The sequence below is a fragment of the Anthonomus grandis genome, chromosome 12, assembly GCF_022605725.1.
Source record: "Anthonomus grandis grandis chromosome 12, icAntGran1.3, whole genome shotgun sequence".
Taxonomy (NCBI): Eukaryota; Metazoa; Arthropoda; class Insecta; order Coleoptera; family Curculionidae; genus Anthonomus; species Anthonomus grandis.
The window spans coordinates 10,754,603-10,779,463 of NC_065557.1; the positions used below are offsets into that span (position 1 = coordinate 10,754,603).

The 24,861-nt window shown below is 31.9% G+C and overlaps 2 protein-coding genes across 4 annotated transcripts in view; one reads left to right on the plus strand and one right to left on the minus strand.

The window, feature by feature from the left end:
* The first annotated feature begins 2,826 nt into the window (after nt 1–2,826).
* LOC126743270 (methionine aminopeptidase 1D, mitochondrial) lies at nt 2,827–11,980 on the plus strand. 2 transcript variants are annotated; one of them, XM_050450280.1, is made up of 5 exons: nt 2,827–3,056; nt 3,113–3,332; nt 3,400–3,591; nt 5,732–5,993; nt 8,622–8,650. In XM_050450280.1, exons 1-5 carry the CDS (start codon nt 3,010–3,012, stop codon nt 8,633–8,635), a joined length of 735 nt encoding a protein of 244 aa, XP_050306237.1. In that variant the 5' UTR covers nt 2,827–3,009; the 3' UTR covers nt 8,636–8,650. The 2 variants fall into 2 exon arrangements, with proteins under 2 accessions (XP_050306237.1, XP_050306236.1); XM_050450279.1 differs by lacking the exon at nt 8,622–8,650 and adding an exon at nt 11,689–11,980 and having other exon boundaries at nt 2,830–3,056.
* The window catches only part of LOC126743268 (paired amphipathic helix protein Sin3b), a 76,687-nt gene continuing 63,764 nt past the window's right edge, over nt 11,939–24,861 (minus strand). For both annotated transcript variants that reach the window (XM_050450272.1, XM_050450273.1), the window contains exon 12: nt 11,939–23,421. In XM_050450272.1, the coding sequence (XP_050306229.1) occupies nt 23,173–23,421 (249 nt within the window). In that variant the 3' untranslated portion in view covers nt 11,939–23,172. The remainder of the gene's footprint in view (nt 23,422–24,861) is intronic.

Consider the following 24,861-nt stretch of genomic DNA (forward strand, 5'->3'; position numbering starts at 1 on the left):
AGCCATGAGGAAGTATTTGAGCAGGGCGAATGAAAGGACTGGCAAAAATAATTAAAAATCTATGAATTTGAGGTATATATGCATATAGATACATGTTTTAAAAATCTTTTCAAATAGAAATATTTAAAAAGGGATTTTTTTGTGTTGTTATATTAATACTCCGAAGAATATTTAAAATCAAAATTTTGATTTTTCGGACATTTAAAAACAAATGCAACTTATTTACATAGAGCTTTATAATTCTAAACATGCTTTAAATTTTAAATTAAACTATTTTTATTTATTAGTATTTTCAAAATTCTAATTGATCCAAAGATGATGTCCATTAGATGTTCATGTGGTATCCAACAGCAATTTAAAGAGTTATCGCTTGGTATCCAGAGAATATTCGCCACTGAATAGGTTTTTGCTATTTTCAAAAGATATTGCGCGATAAGCGTAATATTGTGATAAGCGTGCTTTAGACAGTTAATATAAAATATGAGATCTATGCACCACTATTTATTACTGCCAACCAAAAACCATATCGCTAAATATCCAGGATTGGCGTTCATCAGGTATCCACAAATGGTGTCCAAAAGGATTTACATGTGCGTAGTATCAACTGGATATCCAGTGGTGTCCCTACATGGATATCCATTGGATAGTCCCTTTACCCAAAAGCTGATATCCAAGGGATATCCACTGGATGGATTTGTGCTATCTAGGAAGTAGGAAATATGCAATCTCCATTTTGTTCAGCTTTCCTAAGCTCTTTGAGACCTGCATTTATAGCAATACCTTTTACCAAATCAAACATATTATTTTACCTATTCACCATGGATTTTTTAGTGTAGATCAACAGTCGCTAATTTAAAATCATTCCTGCGGAACGCATATGAGCCTATAAATTGCAAATATTAACTTGATGTAATTTACACAGATTTTGCTAAGGCCTTTGATAGGTTGGACCAAGGAATTATTTCCAAAAATCTTGATAAAATGGGCTTTCATAAACATCTAGGAGCGTTTTTCATTTCCTACTTATTAGATAGACCGACCGAGTATTGGCTAGTAAGATTCTACTGTTTGTCGATGACATGAAGGTTTTTCGTCTTGTTAAGAATCCTCATGAATGCATGCAGGTGAAAACAGTACTTGATAGGGTTAATAAACGGTGTGAAGTTAACAGACTGTCACTTAACCTTCAGAAATGTCAATTTCTTCGCTCAAAGATGAGATTGACTTTGGCTACGTAATAAATGATACCACACTTCCAGATTGTGACTCTGTTCGTGACTGCTGCAGTATAAGATCAACAGAACTATTTTCTAGTACTTCAAGCAGAACAATTTTGTTTAACTCCCTAGTAAAATCACGCTTATTGTATACATCTTAATTATGCTTTCAAAATTCTACAAACATGTTAGTTTTAGGATGAATGGTGTATACCCTAAGAGGGGATTCAATTAGCAGTTATTGCTTTCAAGGTTTAATGTATTGTCTCTTCATCATCTGCTGTTTGTGGGAGTTGTTTTATTTAAAATATGCAACAATTAAATAGATTCTTCAGATCTCTTATCAGCTTTGAATTTTGCTGTGTCTTGCATCCATACAAAAAGACACAATGTATTTTATCTTAACACTTATGGCACCAATTAATTTGGCCAAGAAAAACCCCAGATATATGAAACCATACATGCAACTGGTTCAATGATGTTCAATTACGGTTTGATGTTGACCTGTTTGGCATGACATGACTTGAGTTTTGATCTTGTCATTATTTGTTACATTACTGAATTTATTGTATTATCTATCAATATTTTAATAGTTGTCTCATTATTAGTATTTGTTGCCTATTAGATAATAAAACTTTGAATTTAAATAAATATCTTTAGGGTGCGTCCTCGCGTAATGTAAGTTGGAGTGGTTTTGGAACTTTTGTCATCGTTAACGTCAAAGGACGAGAACAGAAAAGTTATACGAAACATGGCATACATAGTACACAGTACATGGCAACATGTACATCATGTGATGACAATGGGCCAATAAAAATTAACACCAGAGAACGCGTAACTTCCATATGATCCAAACATGAACTCTAAAATCCTCTTTCTAACATTATTTTATAGAAACTTATAGCTTTTATAATTTTAGAGAATTTTTTAGGGTTCATGGAATCAACATTAATCATTGAATCGATAATATGCAATTTCAAGTTAAAATTAGGTGCGAATGATTAAAGAACATCGTACCCATCATTTTAAAGCTTCTAAAGAAACTGATTGCCGTATACTTTAATATTATGCTTAGCTTAAGACAAAGTTTAGATCTGGTTTAATCCTCATCTACACTCAACGGATTGCCGCCAGCTTCCAACTTTGTTAGTATAGGAGGAGATATTATGTAAGGGGAAAATTTAATTTAAATAAAATAGCTTTAATGTCAAAATAATATTAGTCGACGAGGTAGTTCAATTCCATTACGGTATTAAATGGGTAAATATTATAGTGAAGAGTTTATACAGTCCTCCACTTCCCCGGTCACCTCTTTCTACGTTGATTCGCTGTAATTTTTCACATTTGGACGTGGCCTAAGGTAACAGGAAGACTTTCTTACTTAGACATAAAACTGACTGTTCAAACTTTCAAAATGGCGCCTTTTAAAAGTTGGGACTCTCATTTTTTACGCCCGAAAGTAATTTACTTTAAATAAAATAGTTCTTTAACTGTTTATGTACTGCATCGTACTCGATACGCTGACCTTATGTAAGTCATCATGAGTGGCGCTATCTATCAGTAATCAAATAAATTACTTTTTTTAGAGGACTCTATAACTAGAAAGGGTGCAACGTTGCCAATGGTAGCTGGAACTCTTTAAATTCAAGAAAAAAACACATAAACAAGAAAAATGAGGTTATGTAAGTTACGTTAGATTAACCTTAAGAATTATAAATAAACATTTGAGATAATCGTTTTAATTATAAATGCCGCAATAATTTAATTGAAACTGTTCCAACTTAAGATAAACATGAAATTCAATCAGATAATCAGGCATTTTTTCTTTTCGAAAAAAAGGTAAGTAGCATATATTCTTAGCAAGCTCCAGTATATATCCCAAATTAAACTTATAGCAAACCAAATTTTGGAAAATATTCAATAGTGCATCCAGGCAAAGTATCTCCAAAGAAACAAGTCCCAGACAATATACCGAAACCAAGTTATTTCAGAACGGGAGAACCCTCAGAAAATGTGATGGTGTCCGAGATTAAACAAAGTGGACAAATCCAAAGCATGAGAGACTCTTGTAGATTGGCTGCCAATATTTTAGAAACAGTGGGACATTCTATTAAAGTAAGGTATAATCAGTAACAAGAATTCAGTTAAAGCTTCAATTAATGTGCTAATATGTAAATTTTAGGTGGGACAAACAACAGATGACATAGACACTTTGGTTCATAAACTTTGCATACAATATGGTGCCTATCCTTCTCCATTAAATTATAAGAACTTTCCCAAATCTGTCTGTACTTCGGTTAACAATGTAACTTGTCATGGGATACCTGATGATCGACCATTAGAGGATGGAGATATAGTGAATGTGGACATTACGGTAAATGATAATAATTGACTTCTATTGATCAAATAACAATATATTTACAATTTTTAAACAAATAATTGCTTAGTCTTTACTTGGCGCAGTTTAGTAAGAGCTATTCTACTGAACCAAGCAAAGATTAGATATTTAGAAAATTAAACTAACAATAATATAGCGCAATAATAAAAAAAATTATATAATATTTTATGTATTATTCTTTATTAAAAGAAACAAACTAAGAAGCTATATAGAAAATCACAGTAATAAAAAATTCTTCAGCAGAAATTGTCTGTATTTAACCCTAAACTGCCTATCAGAAAGAGAGGTAACTGTAACTTTTAACAACATTATATGAAAAACTTCTTTGAAATGATGAAGTTTCATAGACAACTCAGAGCCATTTTGCACAACTCTATTATGAACTTCGTCTCTGAATATAAGAGGTTCATTAAGTGAAGATGGCATTGATAGATTCCTAATAATCTTTATGAAAATAGCAAAAATGTGAATTCCTCCAATCATCCATTTCCATCCAATTTAATTCAATATATGTTGGTGTAATGTGTCACAATAATTAAAATTTCAAAATTACAACAGATTCACATAATTCTTTTCTAAGCTTGTGGTTTAAAAATGGAGAATATGGTTTTTAATGAAAAATATGCCCCGTGACATAAAGTTTTAAAATGTTCTTTAAAATGTACATTACTATCTAAAATTAGACCCTATTTTTGTTCTATCTGCCATATTAACTTTAGATTCATCAATAAAAATGTTCAAATTATTTTTCCAAGACTTCTACTTGTTTTTTATGACCAAAAAAACATAAGAAAACACCTTGTAAGATTTAAAATTAAATTATGGCTCTTAGATAAGACTCTCTTAGTTTCTACAAAAATATCAGCATCAAAACAACATTATAACTGAGTATCATCAGCAAAACTTAAACTTCACAAGACCTCTTTCTACTTTCCCTTAAGGTTTTCCCAATAGGAAGTTGAGGGAAAACTACAGAATATATAGTCTAAGTCACCCACAATCTTATAAGTTTAAATTTGGGGGGCTTATAATACATGCAAAAAGCATGTTGTCTATTATAAATTAGAGTCTTAAAAGAAAATTCTAACATGGGTTAAAATTAAAGTCTTCTGTCTCTTCTAAAGAATTGAAAATCTGGAATGCAAAACAAATCTGAGCTATCACACTCTGAAAGGCATGTCTTCAACAATGGAAATATATTAGATTTATTAATTATAACTGTATTTTTAAATTCATAATATACTTTTTTACATAATATATTATTTATTTACTTGTAAACAGCAGCAACTAATAAATTGAAGTAAAAATAATAAATTGAAATAAATACTATTGCATTCATTCATACATACATAGCTAATCAAAGTGACCTAATTAGCTAACAGAGAAATTACCGAATTATAAATTTGTGTTTCACCAATTGTAAGTTTCACTGTCTGAACTGAAATTTAAAATTTTAATTTTTTAAAGTGTTTGTCCTGGGAAAATCCAAATTAAAAGTTCTCCCTTTTCTGGTTTCTGGTATTTACTAAGAATCGTAGCATTAAAGGTATTCTTAATGTTGTTGGTTACAATTTTAAACCTATATACATGACAGAATTTGGCGAGTTTTCTAAAGAAAGGCTATAGAATTTACATTAACATTAAGACCATATAATGCAACCATATTCCAAAACTGGACCACACCAAACTGTCAAACAATCTTTAACAGCACACAACACGAAAACCTTGGGTAGATCTGATAAATCTCATTGTTTTATGTGCCTTACTGACCCACTCAATAATGTTATGTGTAAACACCAGATTACACTGCACTAGGACACCAAAGTATTGTCATTGTATCTACCATTACTACTTATTAGATTCATTTACGCTTTTTTTAAGAGTCAAAGACATAGAGGCCTTTTTCATCAACACTACAATGATTTAAATTACACCAGCTTATAGCACTTTTAGGGGTCAATTAAAATACAAGCTCTTCTACAAAACTTTTTTTTCTTTTATCAGAGGTCTCAAATTGGACCCTTGGGGTACTAGTATAAACATAAGATTTTACAATAGGAATCATTATAGTCCAAATAATATAAATCTATCGTTATAGTTCAAATAATGATTTTAGGTATTTTATAAAGGATACCACGGAGACTGTTCGAAAACCTTTCTGGTGGGAAACGTGGATGAGGAAGGAAAATGGCTAGTAGAAGCCACAGAAGTTTGTTTGGAGGAGGGCATTAATGTTTGTAGGCCCGGAGCCTACTTTAGAGATATCGGATATGCCATAGAACAGAAAGCTAGTGAATTGAGTTATACAGTTGTACCGGCTTTCTTAGGGCATGGAATTGGTAGTTATTTTCATGGACCACCAGAGATTTACCATATAAGTAAGTTGAAAATCGATTTGTTTATATTTGTTGAAAAGCGATTGCAGGGAAGGTGTGTACGCTGAAAGTTTGTAGGTATACAAGTTTGCAGAAATCTTAAATTTTCTTGATGACATACTGTCAAATCTTTCACGTTTGGTTACCCAGATATTTTTGGTTTTATTAGTTTTCAATTAAAATATCCATAGAATACCATTCTTCAGTGATTTGCGCTGTTCCCCTGACACTAATTCAGCAATCTATTACGATTACCTTTTCTATATATTTTTCTTTCGTCTTTCGGTGATTATCATGGAATTTAAGCCGAAACAGTCAATTGTATTGAAAATATTTATCATAATTTAGTATAACTTGCGAATTCTCCTGCAATTAGCCTTATTTCTTCCTTCTCTAAGATATGTATATGAGAAATCTTCTGCATTTATTTACTTCATTGTGAGCATTTCTGGATCTATCTAAAGCGTTTGATAACATAGATCTTAACATTCTTTGAACTAAATTGGGGTTGTATGGAATCCGGGTACTTCTTTTGAATTGGTTATTGTCTTAACTCACAAATCCAACGCAAATTGTCTCATAACAGAGATGTGGATCCCTGTGGATAATTCCACAGGAAAGTATAATTAGACCAGTCCTATTTATATTCTACATAAAGGAATTTTCTTACTATATAAATTCAGATTACTGCAATACTGTCAACCCTGCTGATGCAAAGTAGCAAGCAAGTATTTATCTGAAAAAGCAGACGCTTTGTTCAGTGATAACCTCCTAAATCAGTATTAAATAAATATGCAAAAAAAGTAGTGTCCCAATAAGAGCGCACGTTTTAATTGGTAAATAAAAGTAATAATTTATTTTAAACTGAGTGTTATTTATATTTTAATGTAAAGCTAATACACTGCAATTAAAGGTGAAAAATAATATCTGGCAAATGGCCGCCTCGACTTTCGTGACAGACTCTTATTCGTTTTGAGAAATTTTTAATTACATTTTCACATAATTGCGGCCCAATTTCGCTAATAATACGTCTAATTTCGTTTTTCAACTGTGGAATTGTTGTTGGATTATTAGCGTATACGAGGGATTTTAAAAAACCCCAAAGAAAAAAGTCACAACGCGTTTTGCGTTTTGCGGGCCAGTTCTGGTCTCCATTCCGTGAAATGACACGACCGGGAAAATTTATTTGCAAATTGAATTGCTTCACGTGTAGTGTGACATGTCGCACCATCCTGTTGGTACCACATACCGCCCGTATCCATACCATCCAATTGAGGCCATAAAAACTCAGTGAGCATATTACGATAGCGTTCGCTGTTCACGCTAACTGCATTTTCAGCCTCGTCCTCTAAGAAGTACGGTCCAATTACTCCACCTGTCCAAAGTCCGCACCAAACAGTGACTCTTAATGGATGCATTTTCTTTTCATGAATGACTCTAGGATTTTCTTCGCCCCAAATTCGGCAATTTTGTTTATTAACAAAGCCATTAAGGTGAAAGTGTGCCTCATCGGTAAACAAATTTTTTTTCGAAAAATCGACATCCATTTGTTGTTTTTGCAATACCCAAGAAGAAAATGTATGGCGCGTCGCATGGTCCACTGGCTTTAATTCTTGGGTCAATTGAATCTTATAGGCATGTAAATGAAGATCTTTTGTTACAATTCGGTGGGTAGTGCTCTTCGAAATGTGCAACTGCTGTGCACGATGACGGATAGATGTTCCCAGATTTTCGCCAACACTTTCACGCACTGCGGCAATATTTTCAACAGAACGGCTAGTACGGTGATGCACTGGTGTTTTTACATTCACGACAGAACCATTTTGTTTAAATTTATCAATTAGTCTTTGGACGGTCGTGTGATTTGGTGCATCGTGTCAACCAAAAATGCCCCGCAATTTACGAACTGTTTCCGCAAAACATTCTCCATATTTGTAGTGTGTTTTAACAATAATAATTCGTTGTTCGACCGTATATCGTTCCATGGCTACTAATCGCAAACTGTTTACATTATTCTTTTCAGTTTTTTTTTGACATACTGCGATAAAAAAAGAATACTGCGCAATTCAAAACGTGCGTTCCTATTGGGACACCCTTTATAAATGTTGGCTCCCAAAACATAGAAACAAACTTTCTCGGTTTACACATTGATCAACATCTGAAATGGAACAAACATTTTGAGGTTGTCTCAAGAAGGTTGACTGTCTTACCTCATGGACTTGTGCAAAAATGTAGATAAAACAGCTTATATTTCCTTCATTTTTTCGACGGAGTTGTAGTAAATGTCCTAATTTTATTATTATTTTTAAAAAAATTAATACTATGATGTAACAGTAAACAGTAACAAGTTTAAAATCCCATTAAGTATGTAAGATGACTACAGGAGTTTAGAAGGATAGTTACGTACAATAAAGATCATAAAGCTTACATACGGCTGTAGAAGAGAATACCGCGAAATCCAGCTAAGCTGGATGAAATTCCCAATTTTATTACTTCATACACTTTTAGCATTTTAGAGTACGAAAACAAAATCTTAAACAGATCTACTTTCCGTATACTACGTCATTTTTTCACTTTATTTTGAGATACAGGGTATGGGACAGAAGTAATGCGAGTCTTTTTATTTTGCAGATATGTGTTTTTGAGACAAATTTAAAGCTGAGTGGAAAGAAAATACGTAGAGGTAATTTTAAGAAATTACATATTCTCAAAAAAACAACTTCAATATATATATATTTATATTTGAGTGTCTTATATTTCAAAGTAATTTCAATGTTTAATATTAATTAAACCTCATTCTTTAGTAAGTCTACAGGGTGTCCCAGCGAAAACAAAACAGAGGTATTTTTGGTATGAAAAAAAAATTTTTTTACAAAAATCTCGAACACGTCGATTTTATTTTCGAGGGGGACAACTTTTGCTTACCAAGGCACCCTCATACCAGTAACCCTCTTCGAGGGGGTGGGATCACCCCTAAAATCTTAAATAGAAAGAGGGGTCGTGTGATACCTTTTTTTAAAGGTCTTTTAATTCTGAATATTACTGCCAAATTTGAAGTGGCTAAAATTTTTTATCCGGATATGACAGCTTGTCAAAATTGTAGAAACAGCGAAAATGAAAAAGGTATTTTGAACTCTGTTTTGGATAATATTTTTAAAAGAATAAGGAAGTCCTAATTTCAAAGGGGTCACTTATTAATTAAGAGGCCACCCTAATACCTGGAACCCTTTACGAGGGGTTGAAAGCACCCCTTAAATCTTAAATAGAAAAAGGGGTTGTGTCATTCCTTATTTTGAAGGCCTTTTTACTCTGAATTTAAATGGTGACTTCTGAGTGACTGATGGATATAAAAATAGCAAGAAATACAATCTTTACTGCCAGTAAAAGTGGAGAGATAAGAAATACCTTCCCTTTTCCTTTTGTGTCTTTTAAATAAAACAAGTTTATTTAAATTACGTCAATTTATTAAATGTTCAAATTGTGCCCCGCCTACTTCCATGCAGGAATACAGGTTTTGCTCAAAACGATGCCTGGCGTTTTGTAGAACTTCAGGTGTTATCATCTGACACTCATTTATAATTCTCTGGCGTAAGTCTTCTAGGGTGTCTGGTTGGTTAGCGTAAACTTTTGTTTTTAAATGCCCCCATAAAAAAAAATCTAATGGGGTTAAATCGGGTGACCTAGCTGGCCATTCCATAAAAGGTCCTCTCCTTCCAATCCAATGATCAGGAAAAATCTCATCAAGATATTGCCTCACACCAGCAGCATAATGTGGAGGCGCTCCGTCTTGTTGGAAAACGACTTGATCATCATCAGAATGATTTCCGCCTTCCATTATTTCTACTATTCTTGGATATACGGCATTTTCCAAGAGATCTCGGTACATTTCTCCATTCAAATTTCCGGGCAGAAAAAACGGACCAACAATGGAGCCGCCCAAGATTCCCGCCCAAACATTTAACTTCTCAGGGAACTGGGTATGAACTTCACGAAACTGGCCCGGATTTGCATTTGACCAGTAGCAGCAGTTATGACGATTTACGTTGCCATTAAGAAAAAAAGTACATTCATCTGAAAAGCAAATGTTGTAAATAAGACGCGGATTAACAGTTATCATATCACTAAGCGATTCACAAAATTGCACTCGTCTGTCAAAATCGTCCTCATTCAGTTCTTGCACCAGATGAATTTTGTAAGCATGGAATTTATTATGCTTAAGTATCCTATGAACACTACTTTTGCTTACTCCTGTACTCGTCGCCAATTTTCTGACTCTTATTCCTGGCTCGGCATGAAGTTGACCTAGGACAGTTATTTGCATTGCTTCATTGACAATGACAGCATTTTGAACCTCACGCTTTTTATTTAAGACATTGCCAGATTCCCTAAATTTAGCAACTATTTCTAGAACGTATTTTCTGTTGACTCGTTTTTCTGGATGAAGGTCATTAAATTCTTGTACCGTTCTATTGGCACAATTGTGATGCCGAAAGAAAAACTCTATCATCTCAACCCTCTCTGCAGTAGAATAAACCATTGCTAACAGTATTTCAACACGTAGAAGACTGGGTAATAATTTAAAACTATTTAAATAAATGCTGCTTTATGAAAAAAGTACCAATGATATTTAGCAAACTAAATAAATTCTTCAGATACTTGTGTTTGCATTTTATTTGGTATTTTGTTTTTATTTATGATATGCTGATAAGGTGTAATAACAATAATATTAACAATACTAATAAATTTTCAATCATGTTTTAATGATCCAATAAAAAAAATTGTAAGAAAGGGTTTCAGGCATAAAGGTTTATTTAAAGCATTTTTTCCAGAATTTTATTTGGCTTTCATATCCAGAAGAAATCCATCAGTCACTCAGAAGTCACTATTTAAATTTAAAGTAAAAACGCTTTCAACATAAGTTATAACACGATCCCTCTTTCTGTTTAAGATTTAAGGGGTGCTTTCAACCCCTCGTAAAGGATTCGAGGTATTAGGTGGCCTCTTAATTAATAAGTGACCCCTTCGAAAATAGGATTTCCTTGTTCTTTTAAAAATATTATCCAAAAAAGAGTCCATAATACCTTTTTCATTTTCGCTGTTTCGGCAATTTTGACAAGCTGTTTTATCCAGAGAAATAATTTTAGCCACTTCAAATTTGGCAGTTATATTCAGAATTAAAACCCCTCTTTCCATTTAGGATTTTAGGGGTGATTCCACCCCCTCGAAGGGGGTTGCTGGTATGAGGGTGCCTTGGTAAAGAAAAGTTGTCCCCCTCAAAAATAAAATCGACGTGTCCGAGATTTTTGAAAAAAAATTTTTTTTTCATAACGAAAATAGCTGTTTCGTTTTCGCTGGGACACCCTGTATAGGCACCGTGGTTTCCAAAGAATTTGAAATTAAAAAAAACTCTAGCATTGTTATTTTTGGACATTCTAGTGTTTCTCATTTAGGTACGTTAGCCTTTGATTCTTCATAAATATTCCATATTTTAATACAGATTTTAACTATATATAGTTGTAGTCTTATAGAAATAGGTATTACAGATAAATATTATCACAATCAGTATTTTCTCTTGATAATAAACCTATTCTTTTGCTATTTAACTCTCCGTGCTATCTTTAATTTTGCTCTTGATGCTATTTATTTAAGTGACTTTTTTTAAATGAAGATTCTCTGTATGTGTATCAATTTTTTTCAGGAAATGTTTATCCAGGTAAAATGCTTCCAGGAATGACCTTTACAATTGAACCAATCTTGACCCAAGGCAAAGAAGAAATTGAAATATTAGAAGACAACTGGACGGCTGTAACTGTTGATGGTGCAAGAACTGCTCAGTTCGAACATACCGTTTTAATAACCAATGATGGGGTGGAAATTTTAACACTACCTCACTGATATATCATATATATATTATAAACGTAGGGCATTATAAAATGCAATAAAACACGTTATTTGTAAATATTTTTCTTTTAATATATAAATGGCATGTACTGTGTACAATTATTTAAAATTTTTGTACATATTGCTCCCACTCTCTATATAAAATTATTTGTACAAGTTTCATTTTATGGTGGGTACGGTGGGAAAATAACCAAAACTGGCTTTAAAATAATATGAGATTGACTTAAATTCATTTGTTTGTATAAAATGGAATGTTTTATACTATGATACACAACTACCGTTTGGTTATTTTCTCACTTTTATGGATATATTTACAGGGGGTCGTACTATTATGGAGACATACCTTTACAAACTCTCTAATAGAAAAATATACTATTATAGAATAAACTTTTTATTTATTAAAAATTTTGAATTGCCGACGTTTTCGTTTATATCTAACTTTTATCTACAATATCAGGGAAGCACGTTCCTTTGAAAATAAAGATCGTAAAACTCTTAATAAATAAATAAATTACAAGAAAAAATTATGTAATTTGAAAAAAAAAACTGAAATTTCAATACTTCTTTAAAAAATATTACATATTTACATTTCTAAGGAAAGCAGTAACGTACTCTAAAATCCCTAAAAACTATCTTTTGAACGGTATAATAAATTATCTGCCTCTAATTGCTAACTATAGTTAGTAAATGTTTGATTTAAAAACTATTATAACAAAATATCTGTACAAGTACGGCTCGTATGAGGTTAAATTAAATCAAGAAATGTGATGCTGATAAAGTACGACGTAAGATTTTCAGTTTTCGTAAGAACATCTGGCTTTTAAATCTATAATATTACAATTATACCTGTTAATTCACGAGTAAGCTTTAAGCAGCATAATCGTTGCATAAAAATAAGACAAAAACTTCTTATTAACATAATAATGCGGGTAAGTCACACTTCATGTGATTATCCATAACAGTAAGACGTTCTCCAAACATTGATTTTACTACACTTTTAGTAAAGTAATAGGATAAATTATTTGGGAGTAGTCATGAAAGGCCCCATCGAGCCTTTTTTTACTGATTATGGACTTTATTTGAAGAGTTCTTAAAAAAGACGAAACTAAATCCAATTACCTTGGAAAAAATATACAGAATGAAATATTAGATATTCTTCATGATAATTATTTAATACTGTATTCCTGTTGAAATAAGTTCAAACAAATATCTTTAGTAGTCTAATATAATCCAATCAATAACGCAGTTATATAACCAGAACAAAACGTTCAAATTAATGACAGTTTCCTACCTGTTAAAAACTTGCCGACTGTTAAAAGACTAAGATCTGCTATTCTAATTCAACGTATGATTTATTAAATTGCTTGAAACAATTCAAATTCGTTGATGTGACTATTTGCAAATCTATGCATAAGCATAATGTACGTATATAATGCGATTTGGAGAAGTCGGTTTTTGGGAGAACCATCATCATTCGTCGTTAAATGTTTATGAAACCCTAGTGACAGAAATAAGGTGCAAGAGGCCTTTAAAATTTTAGCTGAAGAAATGGATAATATAATGATTTTACTGAACTAAACAAGAAAAGTTATTTCAAATATAAGAATGATTCCTCAGGAAAATATTTCTTAAAAGTACTTTTAAGAACTGACTGAAGTTTTATCGCTGCATCGTGGAGCAATTTAAACGCGCATTCCCAAACGGATTATCAGTAGAAAGCAATGCGTCGATTTGCATCACAAAGAGCATCAACAAATAATAATTAGCCCGGTTTTAATCCTATAAGCAAACTTGTGCAAAATAACAATATTCAAATCAATATAGGTGTAACTAGCAAATGAAATTAATGTAGACGGAAATTTTTTATTGTTACACCATTAGAAAAAAGAAAAACTTTTATATGACAGTAGAAATGACACTATTGAAAATACTAAAGTAAAATAGAAATTAAAATCCTTTTCTTTTTACTACTGATCAAGCAGTGAATGCCTTAGAAATTCGAATTAAGAGTTCTTCCGAGTATTCATAACAAATATTTTAATGGAAAGTTTAATATCAAATTGCAAAGGTTTACAATTATTTTAACTTATCATTCGATTTAAGTGGAATAGAATTAACAGATGAAATATCCTTGGTTTCTACACTTTTACCAAATAAGGAAAGTCCACAGGAAATACTATAATTTCTTACTAAATTAAATATAGCGCAAAATCTTAGAGTTGCTTTACGCGTATTAATAAAGACTCCGATTAGTGTGGCTCGTGTAAAAGTTTCTCTTAAATTAAGATCAACTTCCATACGACATAAAATTAGCAGTAAAATTAATTTAAAAGTATTAAAAAGGTTTGCAGAGATAAAAGTTCGTAGTAAAAAAAGTTTTCAAAATATTGTAAAAGGGCAAATCACGATCGCAGAATTTAACAAAGTGAAATCCTTATATTAATTTGCATAATTTACAAAGGCGGCAATTTTTTGTTTTTAGCCATAACAGAGTCTCACAATAACTTAGAAAAAATGTTTAAAAATTTGAAATTTGAAGAGTCATCATAACAAATAGTGTAAGATACCTTTCCACCTACAAAATTTAAATTACCCTTGTAAAACTTGACTCAAATACAAGATTAGACTAATGGTTTCTATAAAATAAAAAGGGTCACCTGGTTGACAATATTTTTTTGTTATGTTGGTTGAAATTTTTTTAAAATTTCTATAGGCACTTTTAGATTAATGTAATAAGTGTGAGGTACACACCAGTTCGTTGCTTATCTCGAAGTTACTAAGTTGCTACTTCTGCAAAATGCTAAATTATGTTTTTTTTTTAATTTATTTTCATTACATTACACTAATATTTACGTTTATTTTATATGAATATTTTTAAATAAAAAGGGTATTCTTGGTGTAAGTATATAGGAAGTAGCGCTTACGCGAAAATTAACATTGTATAAATTAAAAAACGTAATTTTCACTAGTATTATTTTATCAGTGGATAAATTGGTTTATATTAAAACTTTCATGTAACAAATAAATAATTTTTACTAGTTTTAAGAATACCGAAAATTATATGCAACATAATTAATTTCACGAACATAGCACGAGATATCAATCTGATCTGTGTATTAAACATCTGAAAACATAACGTCAGGTAATAATGACGACTGTATAGAAGTTTTTATTTTGTTTTAGCATGGATAGGATAGGCTGCAGCTGACTTAATTAAATCTTAAGCTAGAATCAGATTCAGCTTTAAATGTTTATAAGCACACCGCATTTAAATATTTGGAAACAATGAATATTAACCTAAACTAGGAAGCATTTCCGTACTCATGTTGATAAAAACTTTCTGCCTTATTTTTATGCAAAGATTATACTCCTTAGCGCTTACTTTTAAATCATCTGTAAATATGATTTTCGGAACTTTATTAATTTCTTCAATTATCGGGGTTCCATAAAACAAACAAATATTTCATATTTTCACTTTCGTCGCTATTTCATCCAACCATACTTTAATTATCCTATAATAAGTTGGCAATAACAAGCATCAATTTACTATACCCTATTATACTTACAATAAAACCAAAAATTTTGGAAAAAAAAAGATATGTCAACACGAAACGGAACAATAATATTTATAAACTAAATGATATTATTAAACAACATGAACGAAAATAACTTAAGTTAATGAGAAAGTTAAAGCAATATAAAACAAATTGTATCTGTACTAATTAATAATTTAAATAACAATACAATATGTTCAGGAAACAAACAATGATAAAAATGCCGCTAATTAAAGTGGAAAATAACGCTGCGCTACAAGGTATCTTAAGAATATAAATAAGATGCTATTATTCAATTTTATTGAAAAATAACCGTTTGCTCATATATTCTTCGATACCATGTGTATATAATAACTTGCTTTAAACATATAAAATATGTACAAAACAATTTACTGTCTTTGTTCTTAATTTAAAAAAAAATTAACAAGAAAGTATCACTGGGAAGGTTTCGTAATAAATAATTCGCGATTTAAGTAAACCAGATGAATGTGTGCGTAATTTTGCAGAGGAATAATTGACAATTTACTGAAAGTGCTTTGAAGGATCTAAGATCTTTTTTTTTTTTTGTTATAGTTTTTCAAGTGTTGCATGGTAAGGAGCGATGTTTTTATAACTTGAATAAAACGCATTAAAAAAAAGGAAAACCCTTTTTTATTTCACAATATGAATAATTTTAAGTCATTTTTAGCTCAAAATGTATCACAATTTTTTGGGTTCATTTTATAAGGGTCAATGTAAACTTACAAAAATTTAATTTACCTGAAAGCCTCCTAATTGCCATAAAAAAAGGCATCTTGGAAAGAATTCCCAAAAGTGGTAGGTACAGCTATTCAGGTTTGAAATAAAAAAGTCCTTTAAGGGAAAACAGAGAGTCTGTATTACGATTTCTAAGAGAGCATGTGAACTATAATAACTGAACTGTCCAAGTTTGTTGGAAAAGCAATTGAATTCGGCCTAAAATTTGAATGTCTCCTTTAAACATTTCGTTAGGTTCCTTTTTTCAAAAGTTTCCTTCTTAAAGCCAAGAAAATAACCTTAGAATAATAATTTTAAAAAAAGACACAATAACAAAATATACAATGAATATCAGCTCAGACTTTCAAGGGCCTTTAACAATTTAATGTGTTCAAAAAACTGGAGGATTCATAGATTTTTCGTGAAAATGGTCTTATAGGTGAGGTAGTGAAATGACGGTAAATAGGATGAAATGGCCAGGAATAATTGATGTTTAGTTAAGTATTAAGTTTTTTAAATAGATAAAATTTGTTTACAGATCGTCGAGTTTCGTTGCCGTATCAAGATGACATTCCGGCAGTTTTCCTTAACCCTTTCTGTCCCAACGCCGCATATATATGTTTTTTAAAAAGTGGGTCTGTAGTCCCAGCCGCCGTATATATACGTTCAAGGTGTTATGGTCTCAATTTACCAAAGCCGAAAATATGCGTTGCTTATAAAATTTTAGACCCATTGGTGTCTTAATGCGGTAGAAATATGTCCGAAAATGTTAGATTATTGTTCCCAAAGCCGCAAAATGTTGACACCTAAGACAGGTCATGCGGACCCACTGCCGTATATATTTGTTCACTTATTTTAGATATGCTATATTTTAGCACTGGTGGCAACGCTGTTACATGCATAGTTCGAAGGTGAAGCTGCAGGTCGGTTGAACGATTTCGCGTGTTGAGCAGTGTTGCCAGACGTACCATAATTACGGAATTGTACCATAATTTTGCAACATTTTTTGCTTGCTCCATAATTTGTACCATAATCAGAAATGTACCATAGTTGTACCATAATTTTATTTTTTTTTGGGTTTTATAAATTTCTATGATTATTTTTTTTATTAATATGATATGAACAATTTCGCAGTAAAATGCGAAATGTACATGAAAAATCCCATTAAATACAAAACTACATTAAGACACAACCCTTCTAAACGTCAACATCAACAGTCCGTCATTTGTTTTTATTATTTGAGGTTAAGTTGTTTTGTTATTATTTTTGTTTGCTTTTGGCTGTTGGGGGTTGGGGGTGAAATAGAACTAAAGAATAAAGCTTCATTAATTATTATAAGATTATGACCTCCAACTCCGGCTTAAAACGAAAACATATAAATATTTCTGATTCTGAATCCGAAGATGAAAATAGTAAACGAAACTTAAAACAAGTTAAGTTTGGAAATAAAAATAGACGAGCAAATAGACCCCAAAGCTATCGAAAGGATTGGGAATTAGATAAGTCGTTTCAGGGTTGGTTAAAATTACAAATACAAATATTACAATATACAAATTTGTATATGTATTTGTGTTAATGTTTATCTATTTTTAAGTTAGATTTTAAGTGCAATGTTTTGTTCATTTTTCAATAAAGTACTATCTTTGTTAAAAAAGTATTTTATTTCTACCAGAAATCGTTCTTTTAATTAAAAGAAATGATCAAAATAGGAAATTTGATTAAATTCATAATCCAACAAAATGCAACACATTTTATAAGTTTGGCGACGGCGCGACTGTGACGTGACGTCATACATAGGAAAAGATTGTGTACTGACAGAATTGTATGATTGTACCATAATTTTGTAAAAAAATTCCATAATTTTGGCCAGAATGTACCATAATTCTCACCCAATCATCTGGCAACACTGGTGTTGAGAATTCAGTTTTAAAAATAATTTCGGGCACAACAGTCGCAATCGCGCGCGTAATATGAGTGAAGCACGTTGTTCAAAGCGTAAAAGGTATGATGAGTGTGGAGACTTTTGTGGGCTATCAAAACAGGAATATGACGACATGTTGGAGATGTTAGACTCCGATGAAGAGCCATATGTCTCTAGTGGCAGTGAGTATTATCCCGATTCGGATGAAGATGACGAGATAAATGAAGTTATATTTGATGAGGCCGAAAATAGCAATAATGAGTTATCTGACGAGAAAATCCCGTTGATGGTGAAAACAGAAACACAAATAATAAGTCACCTGAAGCGATTCAAGATAATTTGGCCCTAAAACAAAATTTGGTTCTGAAATGCAATAAAACTCCGTTTATTCCCGTAGTGCATGATTTTGATGATAGAGAGACCGGCGCACACTTGGACTCCATAGAAAATAAGTCAGATGCTTTAAGTTATTTTATTTTATTTATGGACTCAGATATAGTTGAGATTATTGTCTCTGAGACCAACAAATATGCTTCTGAGGTTTATGCAAATAAAAATAAATGGCGCGAAACTGATATCAACGAATTTTACGTGTTTTTGGGTGTTATGTTCCTAGCCTCACGACATGGAAAAAATAGAGTAAAGCAATCCTTGGCATGCTACACCAGCGGTTGTTATAAATTACAACGAAAATATTGGTGCAATAGATCGACCAGATATGATGTTGAGCTCCACAGAATGTGTAAGAAAGACCACAAAATGGTATAAAAAAATCTATTTTTCCACATGGTTGATCTGTCTCTTCTTAAAGCATATGCACTCTATTTGACCCAATCTTCAGAAAGGCTATCTCTTGCAGGTTATCAACTTACCATTATAGGGGCACTTTTTGATAGATAAGTTTGTAATATTTTTTTTTATTGTGCACTTATTTCTTCATCTTGTTTCAGACATAAACATAAAAAAACAGAAGTATAAACCCTTTAAAGTTGTTTCTGCTCTCTGAGTACTTTTGAAAAGGAACCGTTTAAGTTTGTGAAAAAAAGCTCATTAAAAAAACGTTGTCTGGTCATTTATTTGTTTATTTATATGCGACGTATATATAAGGAAATGGGACTCTAAGGATGGAAAAACCTTTGGGATTGAGGGACCAACATGCAAATTAAGGCCCGGGATAGAAAGGGTTAACTTTCAAGAGACTAATGAGAATGACAGCACAACCTGATATAATTCAACTCAATTGTTTGGCTGGTTTTGTAAAAGCAAGTCAATTTATTTAATACAGATATTTTAGATTAATTTAAATATATTCCACAAATTTCATTAAAATGAGGATACTCTGTTACCATTGAGAGTGATCACCCATTTTATTTCTTTGAAAAAAAAACTAAATGAGTTTTTAAATTTTGCCAATAATCCCTTGTCTAAATCTGCAAATTGAAAAGTAATATCGTATTCAGCTACCAACAGACATAGACCAACCGATTCAACTCTATTCCCTTATTGAGAACCATAACTTGCCAAAAATATAAGAAAATCGATTTAACGCATGATTTAAATTATGCCAATCTTGTTTAAAATCAACAAGGATTCTTTCTTTGGCACACACTGTATATTTTACCATCTCAAATTCTCTCCAAAGTCATTTGAGTTTTGCTGTAATTAAATTTTGCTTTAAATTAAAAAAAAAACAATTCCTAAAAATTCCAGGTCATAGCATAAAAAAATTATAAAAAAAAAACTAAAACAATAAGGAATATTCTATAATGCAACGGCGTGAAAAACTATAACAATAACAAGTCTCGTGTTTTTGTATAACAATCCAATAATTTTACAATCGAAGCCGTCGATTTTCTGGGTTTAGGGATCAATAAATAAAAGTCCAAATGTATTTAAATTGATCGACGTTTTGCCGACAATGTTGGCTTCTTCAACGCACTAAAATATGATGTGATTCTTTTGTAGGGTTCTTAAGAGTGTTTTTTTGTGATTTACATTTAAAAAAATGATATTTTGGTCTTAGAATAAGTCCCAAGATTCTAAATTGTAAATGCAGTCTTCAGAATTAATTGAATATTTTGAAGTACAGTTAAACTTTGGTAATTTGACCCGAATTTTAATATCTCAATATATTGATAACACAAACAAAAAACCTGGAAAAACCTTTGGTAAGTCGAATTTTCGGAAAAGCATTTAACTTTCCTAACCACCTAACTGCAGGGATTATCGAGATCATTTGTGATTGTTTCAAAAATACCAGCTTGGCTCAGTATTCTGAATGCGAAGATTTTCTTAAAAAAACGTCCTAATAAAGCAAAGAAAAAATTTTAACTAAATACAATACGATGCTTGCAAATTTTTAAAAAATACAGAAGGTGCTAACTTTGATAAAGTTACAATGTCATGCTTGTAAATTATGATATAGTAACTTCAGTGTCCCACAGATAAGAACATTGTTGAGCTTTACAGATCTTCCTAAGAATTTGTCTTCGAGTCCAGATTGCAATAACAAAGAATTAAATTCATCAACCGGTAGGTTGCAAATTGATTGAACATATTACCTTCGTATTTAAAAATCAGTCAGGAATAAATGATTTTTGTGCCATTAATTATTATCAATGATTTGTTTATTTTTATATATAATTAGTATATTTTTGTCATACGTACCATACGATATATGAAGCTAGATTTTTAGGCTTAGGTCCCATAAGAAGACATTTTAAAGGATTTATTCATAATCTGAATCTAGCTTCAGATATATTTTTTAATTAATCAATTTAAATTAACGGTAGGTAAACAAGGTACAATAAAGTTACTAAATAAGATTTTAAGTGAAATTAAGTTTTGTGGTGCATAACCACAGTGAGATACAATTGAGCCAAGTCCAGCAGGCAAGGGTCAAAAAAGACTGACTGATGTTCGAAACAAATCAAAGACAGTCAATGTAAACGTTGCAAAGCGTTTTATGACTTACTAAGAGATCCATATCCCAGAATTGCAATATTTTGTTTTGTCTGCGAAAAAAATTACCTTAATTTTGTTATTTATTAATTATTATACTGTAGCAAGTGGACATCCAAAGTCGTGTCTTCATCATGAAACAGTAAAATCGTTTATATAAACAGAACGTGAACAAAACAAGAACACACACAAAGGTGAAAAACTGTCCTACCATTATTCCAAAACATATCAATATTATAAAAGATTATTTCAGTGTTTTAAATATGGGAGAAACTTGTCCAGTTTTTGACTGGAAGGCCGAAGTGTAAAAAGTCGTTAAAGCTCCTGCATCTTGGTTTTGGTTAAAGGTGAACTATTTTATAAAAGTGACATTTCTGATGCCAAGAGTCTCAAATTAATTTACAACCATTAAAAGTAGACAGAAGCCTGATAAAATAAAAAGCGTGTCTGCTTTAACGAAAAAAATTTCCAAGGAACCTGAAGAGGAGATTATCTCCGATAATGGCGATGATTTAAGAATTTAATTTTGGTTACTTATTAAATAAAATCAACACCTTTAAGATCCTTTTTTGCTTTTTTGCAAAGCCTTATTGCTGCCAGCACTAATTTTTTTTAATATTAAAAAAAACTTTACAAAATTTTAACTTTAGTTTATTTAAATAATTACTTAATAGTTATACAAAATTATATGAAAAAAGAGATCATTGCTAGTCTTAGGTGCAAAACCAGATGTACATATATCTATTTTTTTTAGCAAAATATCTTTTTACTGACAGGCTATATTTTTATGAGTGATGCAATATTAATTGCAAAAAGGAAGTTTATTAAGTTAAAACTAAGATTTTGGCGGGTTTTTCTCGTTTCACTCACAACGACTTATACATTAAATATCTTGGTTTGCTTTTATACGCTTCACATGTAAACTCTTATTTATTAAAAGTCTTGATAACTCTATTTTTCTTTAATGTCGCGGTTCATTAGATTGTTTTGTTTTGTATTATGCATCTAATTGTAGTACCTTACATTTTAACTTTTAAATCAAAACAATTTTTACTGCGAATCTTTTCTGTACTACGTACTGGTTTCCATCGGATCTGAGTAGAATTTAAGCAATTTAAGGACATTGGTTTTATTTTATTCCTAATTACACATACAGATCTTATCACACCTTACAAAAATATTGAATCATAAATCATTCAGAAATAATGGTTTTTTGAAATTAAGGATCATTTTAACTCCAATGAATAATTAATTGGTCCTTAAAAAGGTATGAGGTTAAAAAAATTTTCAAGTGTTCTATAGTTTAAGTGTTCTATAAGTGCTACAGCCTTAGTGATGGTCTCGTTAAATTCAAAAGGGCGAGAATATTAATTAAACCATTGAAGCTATGAAGATTACTTAGTTTTTCCGAATTTGACTATCAAGAGAATGATTTTTCATTTTTCAGATACAAAAATGTATGCCCGAAAAGCGGATTTCGTTTCTAATGATATCGGCGGATATATCATCTTCATAACTAACAAAAATACTAGAATCTGAGTAGAACAGGAATAACAGCACTTCAAAGCAGTTTAATTCAAAAGATTTTAATTTATTCGTTATAAAAAAAAACGAATGCTTCAACAAATTCTTACTTTGACAACAATTTAATATTTTGTTTTAACCTTTAATTTGTTTAAATCTTATGGAATCTTTTGAAAGCATCACGATGTACCTTAGTACCCTGAGGAAGCCAATACAATTGTCGAAACGTCGATCAATTTAAATACCTTCAGACTTTTGTTTATCAACCCCGGAACCCAAACAAACAACCACCTCGACCTCAACAATAAATTGCAGAGGGCAAAAGTAAATGCCGAGTCAAGAACATACCTCCCTAGTAAAATCATATAAAAAAATAAAATAAATAAGGAACTATGTTGTTTTAGCACTTTTTTCGACACGAACCGTAAATATGCCAACTTTAGCTCATATAACAGCCACTTAAGATCAGCCTCACCGACACTTATCCAACCCTCTCAACATCCCAAAACGTGCTTCAAAAAAACACAATTTATATGTTACAAAATTTAAAAAAAAAAAAGAAACCACAAGACACATTTCACCGATTCTACGACGCGCCCTCTACACTGCTTACGGTAAGTCTATCGACGCGGTACCTGTTATACGGTACGTAAGGTGTCCGTTGGAGGTCGTTGTCGGCGAGCACTCGCGTCCGATTGGGCACGACGTCCGCGCACCGACCCATCAGCCAATCGGTGCACTGTTTCGATTGCGAGTCCGTCACGTGCGAGCCCGCCCACTTCTTCAACCAGCCGCGGAACTTGGACGCCTTGAATTTGGTTACCTTCGGGTGCGACTGTAATAAATTAAAAGGAAATTATTCATTTCGAGATCGCATTCACTTTTACATTTAGGTTATTTCTAGTATTGCTTTAAGGGTGAATTGATTATTAACAAGGAGAAAATTAAACTCAAAGTCCATAAATGCAGCGTCTATTTGTTGGGTTAGGCATTTTGCCTTACGGTGTTACAGGATTTAATTACGCTTTAGACGGGATCTGGAGAATCCTAACTTTTATTCATTTGGTTAAAAGATTTAAAAATGACCTTGTTATAAATCTTTCTTTCAAAACTTTATAAGTACGAGACTGCTGACTGAGACACCCACCATAATTACAATTGCCTTCGATTTTTAATGGAATTCCCTAATGTTTTTCATTGAACCACTATCAACGTTATCTCCACTTTAATTATTTGTTATTGTTTACAATATGCTGTGCATGGAAAAGATTTCACGGCAATTGAATTGGTCAACCAGTTTACTAAAGCGGACGCCAGTGGCGCCGCGTGTCGAATTATTACGATTTTTCCCGTATTTGCACTTTCTACTAGGCATTCTATGGTTTTCTTATTAGTGATCTATGTATGGGTTTTGGTTGGGCCCATAGCGGCTCAACCCATAAAGTAACGAGCGAAGTTCCTCAATCTCCGATCTTGCGCCCAGACGTCTTTTGAACTGCAACTTGTGCAGTTCCGCGACGCATCTGAGGGGTCTTTCTAGCTCCTGCGTCTGTCAAAGGTGAACCGTGCTGTCCGCTGTGACGGAGAGATTAATCGTGTCGTGAAATAAATTTAGTATCATCCCTCTCCGCCAGCACATTTTTAACAAAAAACTAAAAGTCATTAATGTTCTTTGTAAGTAGTTTTCACCGTTGGTGACATTTTATTTGGTGTACCGTGTTTCCATTGAGAAATCTCTCTTAGGGCTCCTTGAATACGAATTTGTAAACCGCCAGCCATGACCCAGCAGTGATGAGGATTTCGCCTTGAAGCCAAAAAGCAGATAATTTCGCCGCCCTTAGCCCCGTCAACCCATATCGTCCTTAAGCCCTATGTGGTGAGAAATAACCCATCGCGGGCTCTCGCCCCCGAAAGAAGAACACCATGGAACTTGACCCGTAAGCTTACTAGTATTTTACTTTTCCTCTTAACCATATTCTTTTGAGTTCTTTGTCGTATGATTTAACATGAATTTATTATTTTATCACCTTCTCATTTTAATTTTTAAAACTTAAGTTATATTTATTTTATAATTATGTAAATTAAAACAATTCAATGTTACGCTTTATTATGTAATGATTTCGAAGTGATCACTGACGAATTCAGGTACCTTTAGGTTATAAACTTATATATCTTTTATTTATTTTTGTTTACATTTTTAATAGCATCATGTATATTTACTTTCCATGTAGATTTTGTTTGCCTTACAACTTTAATAAACGCCCTATTTAAATTA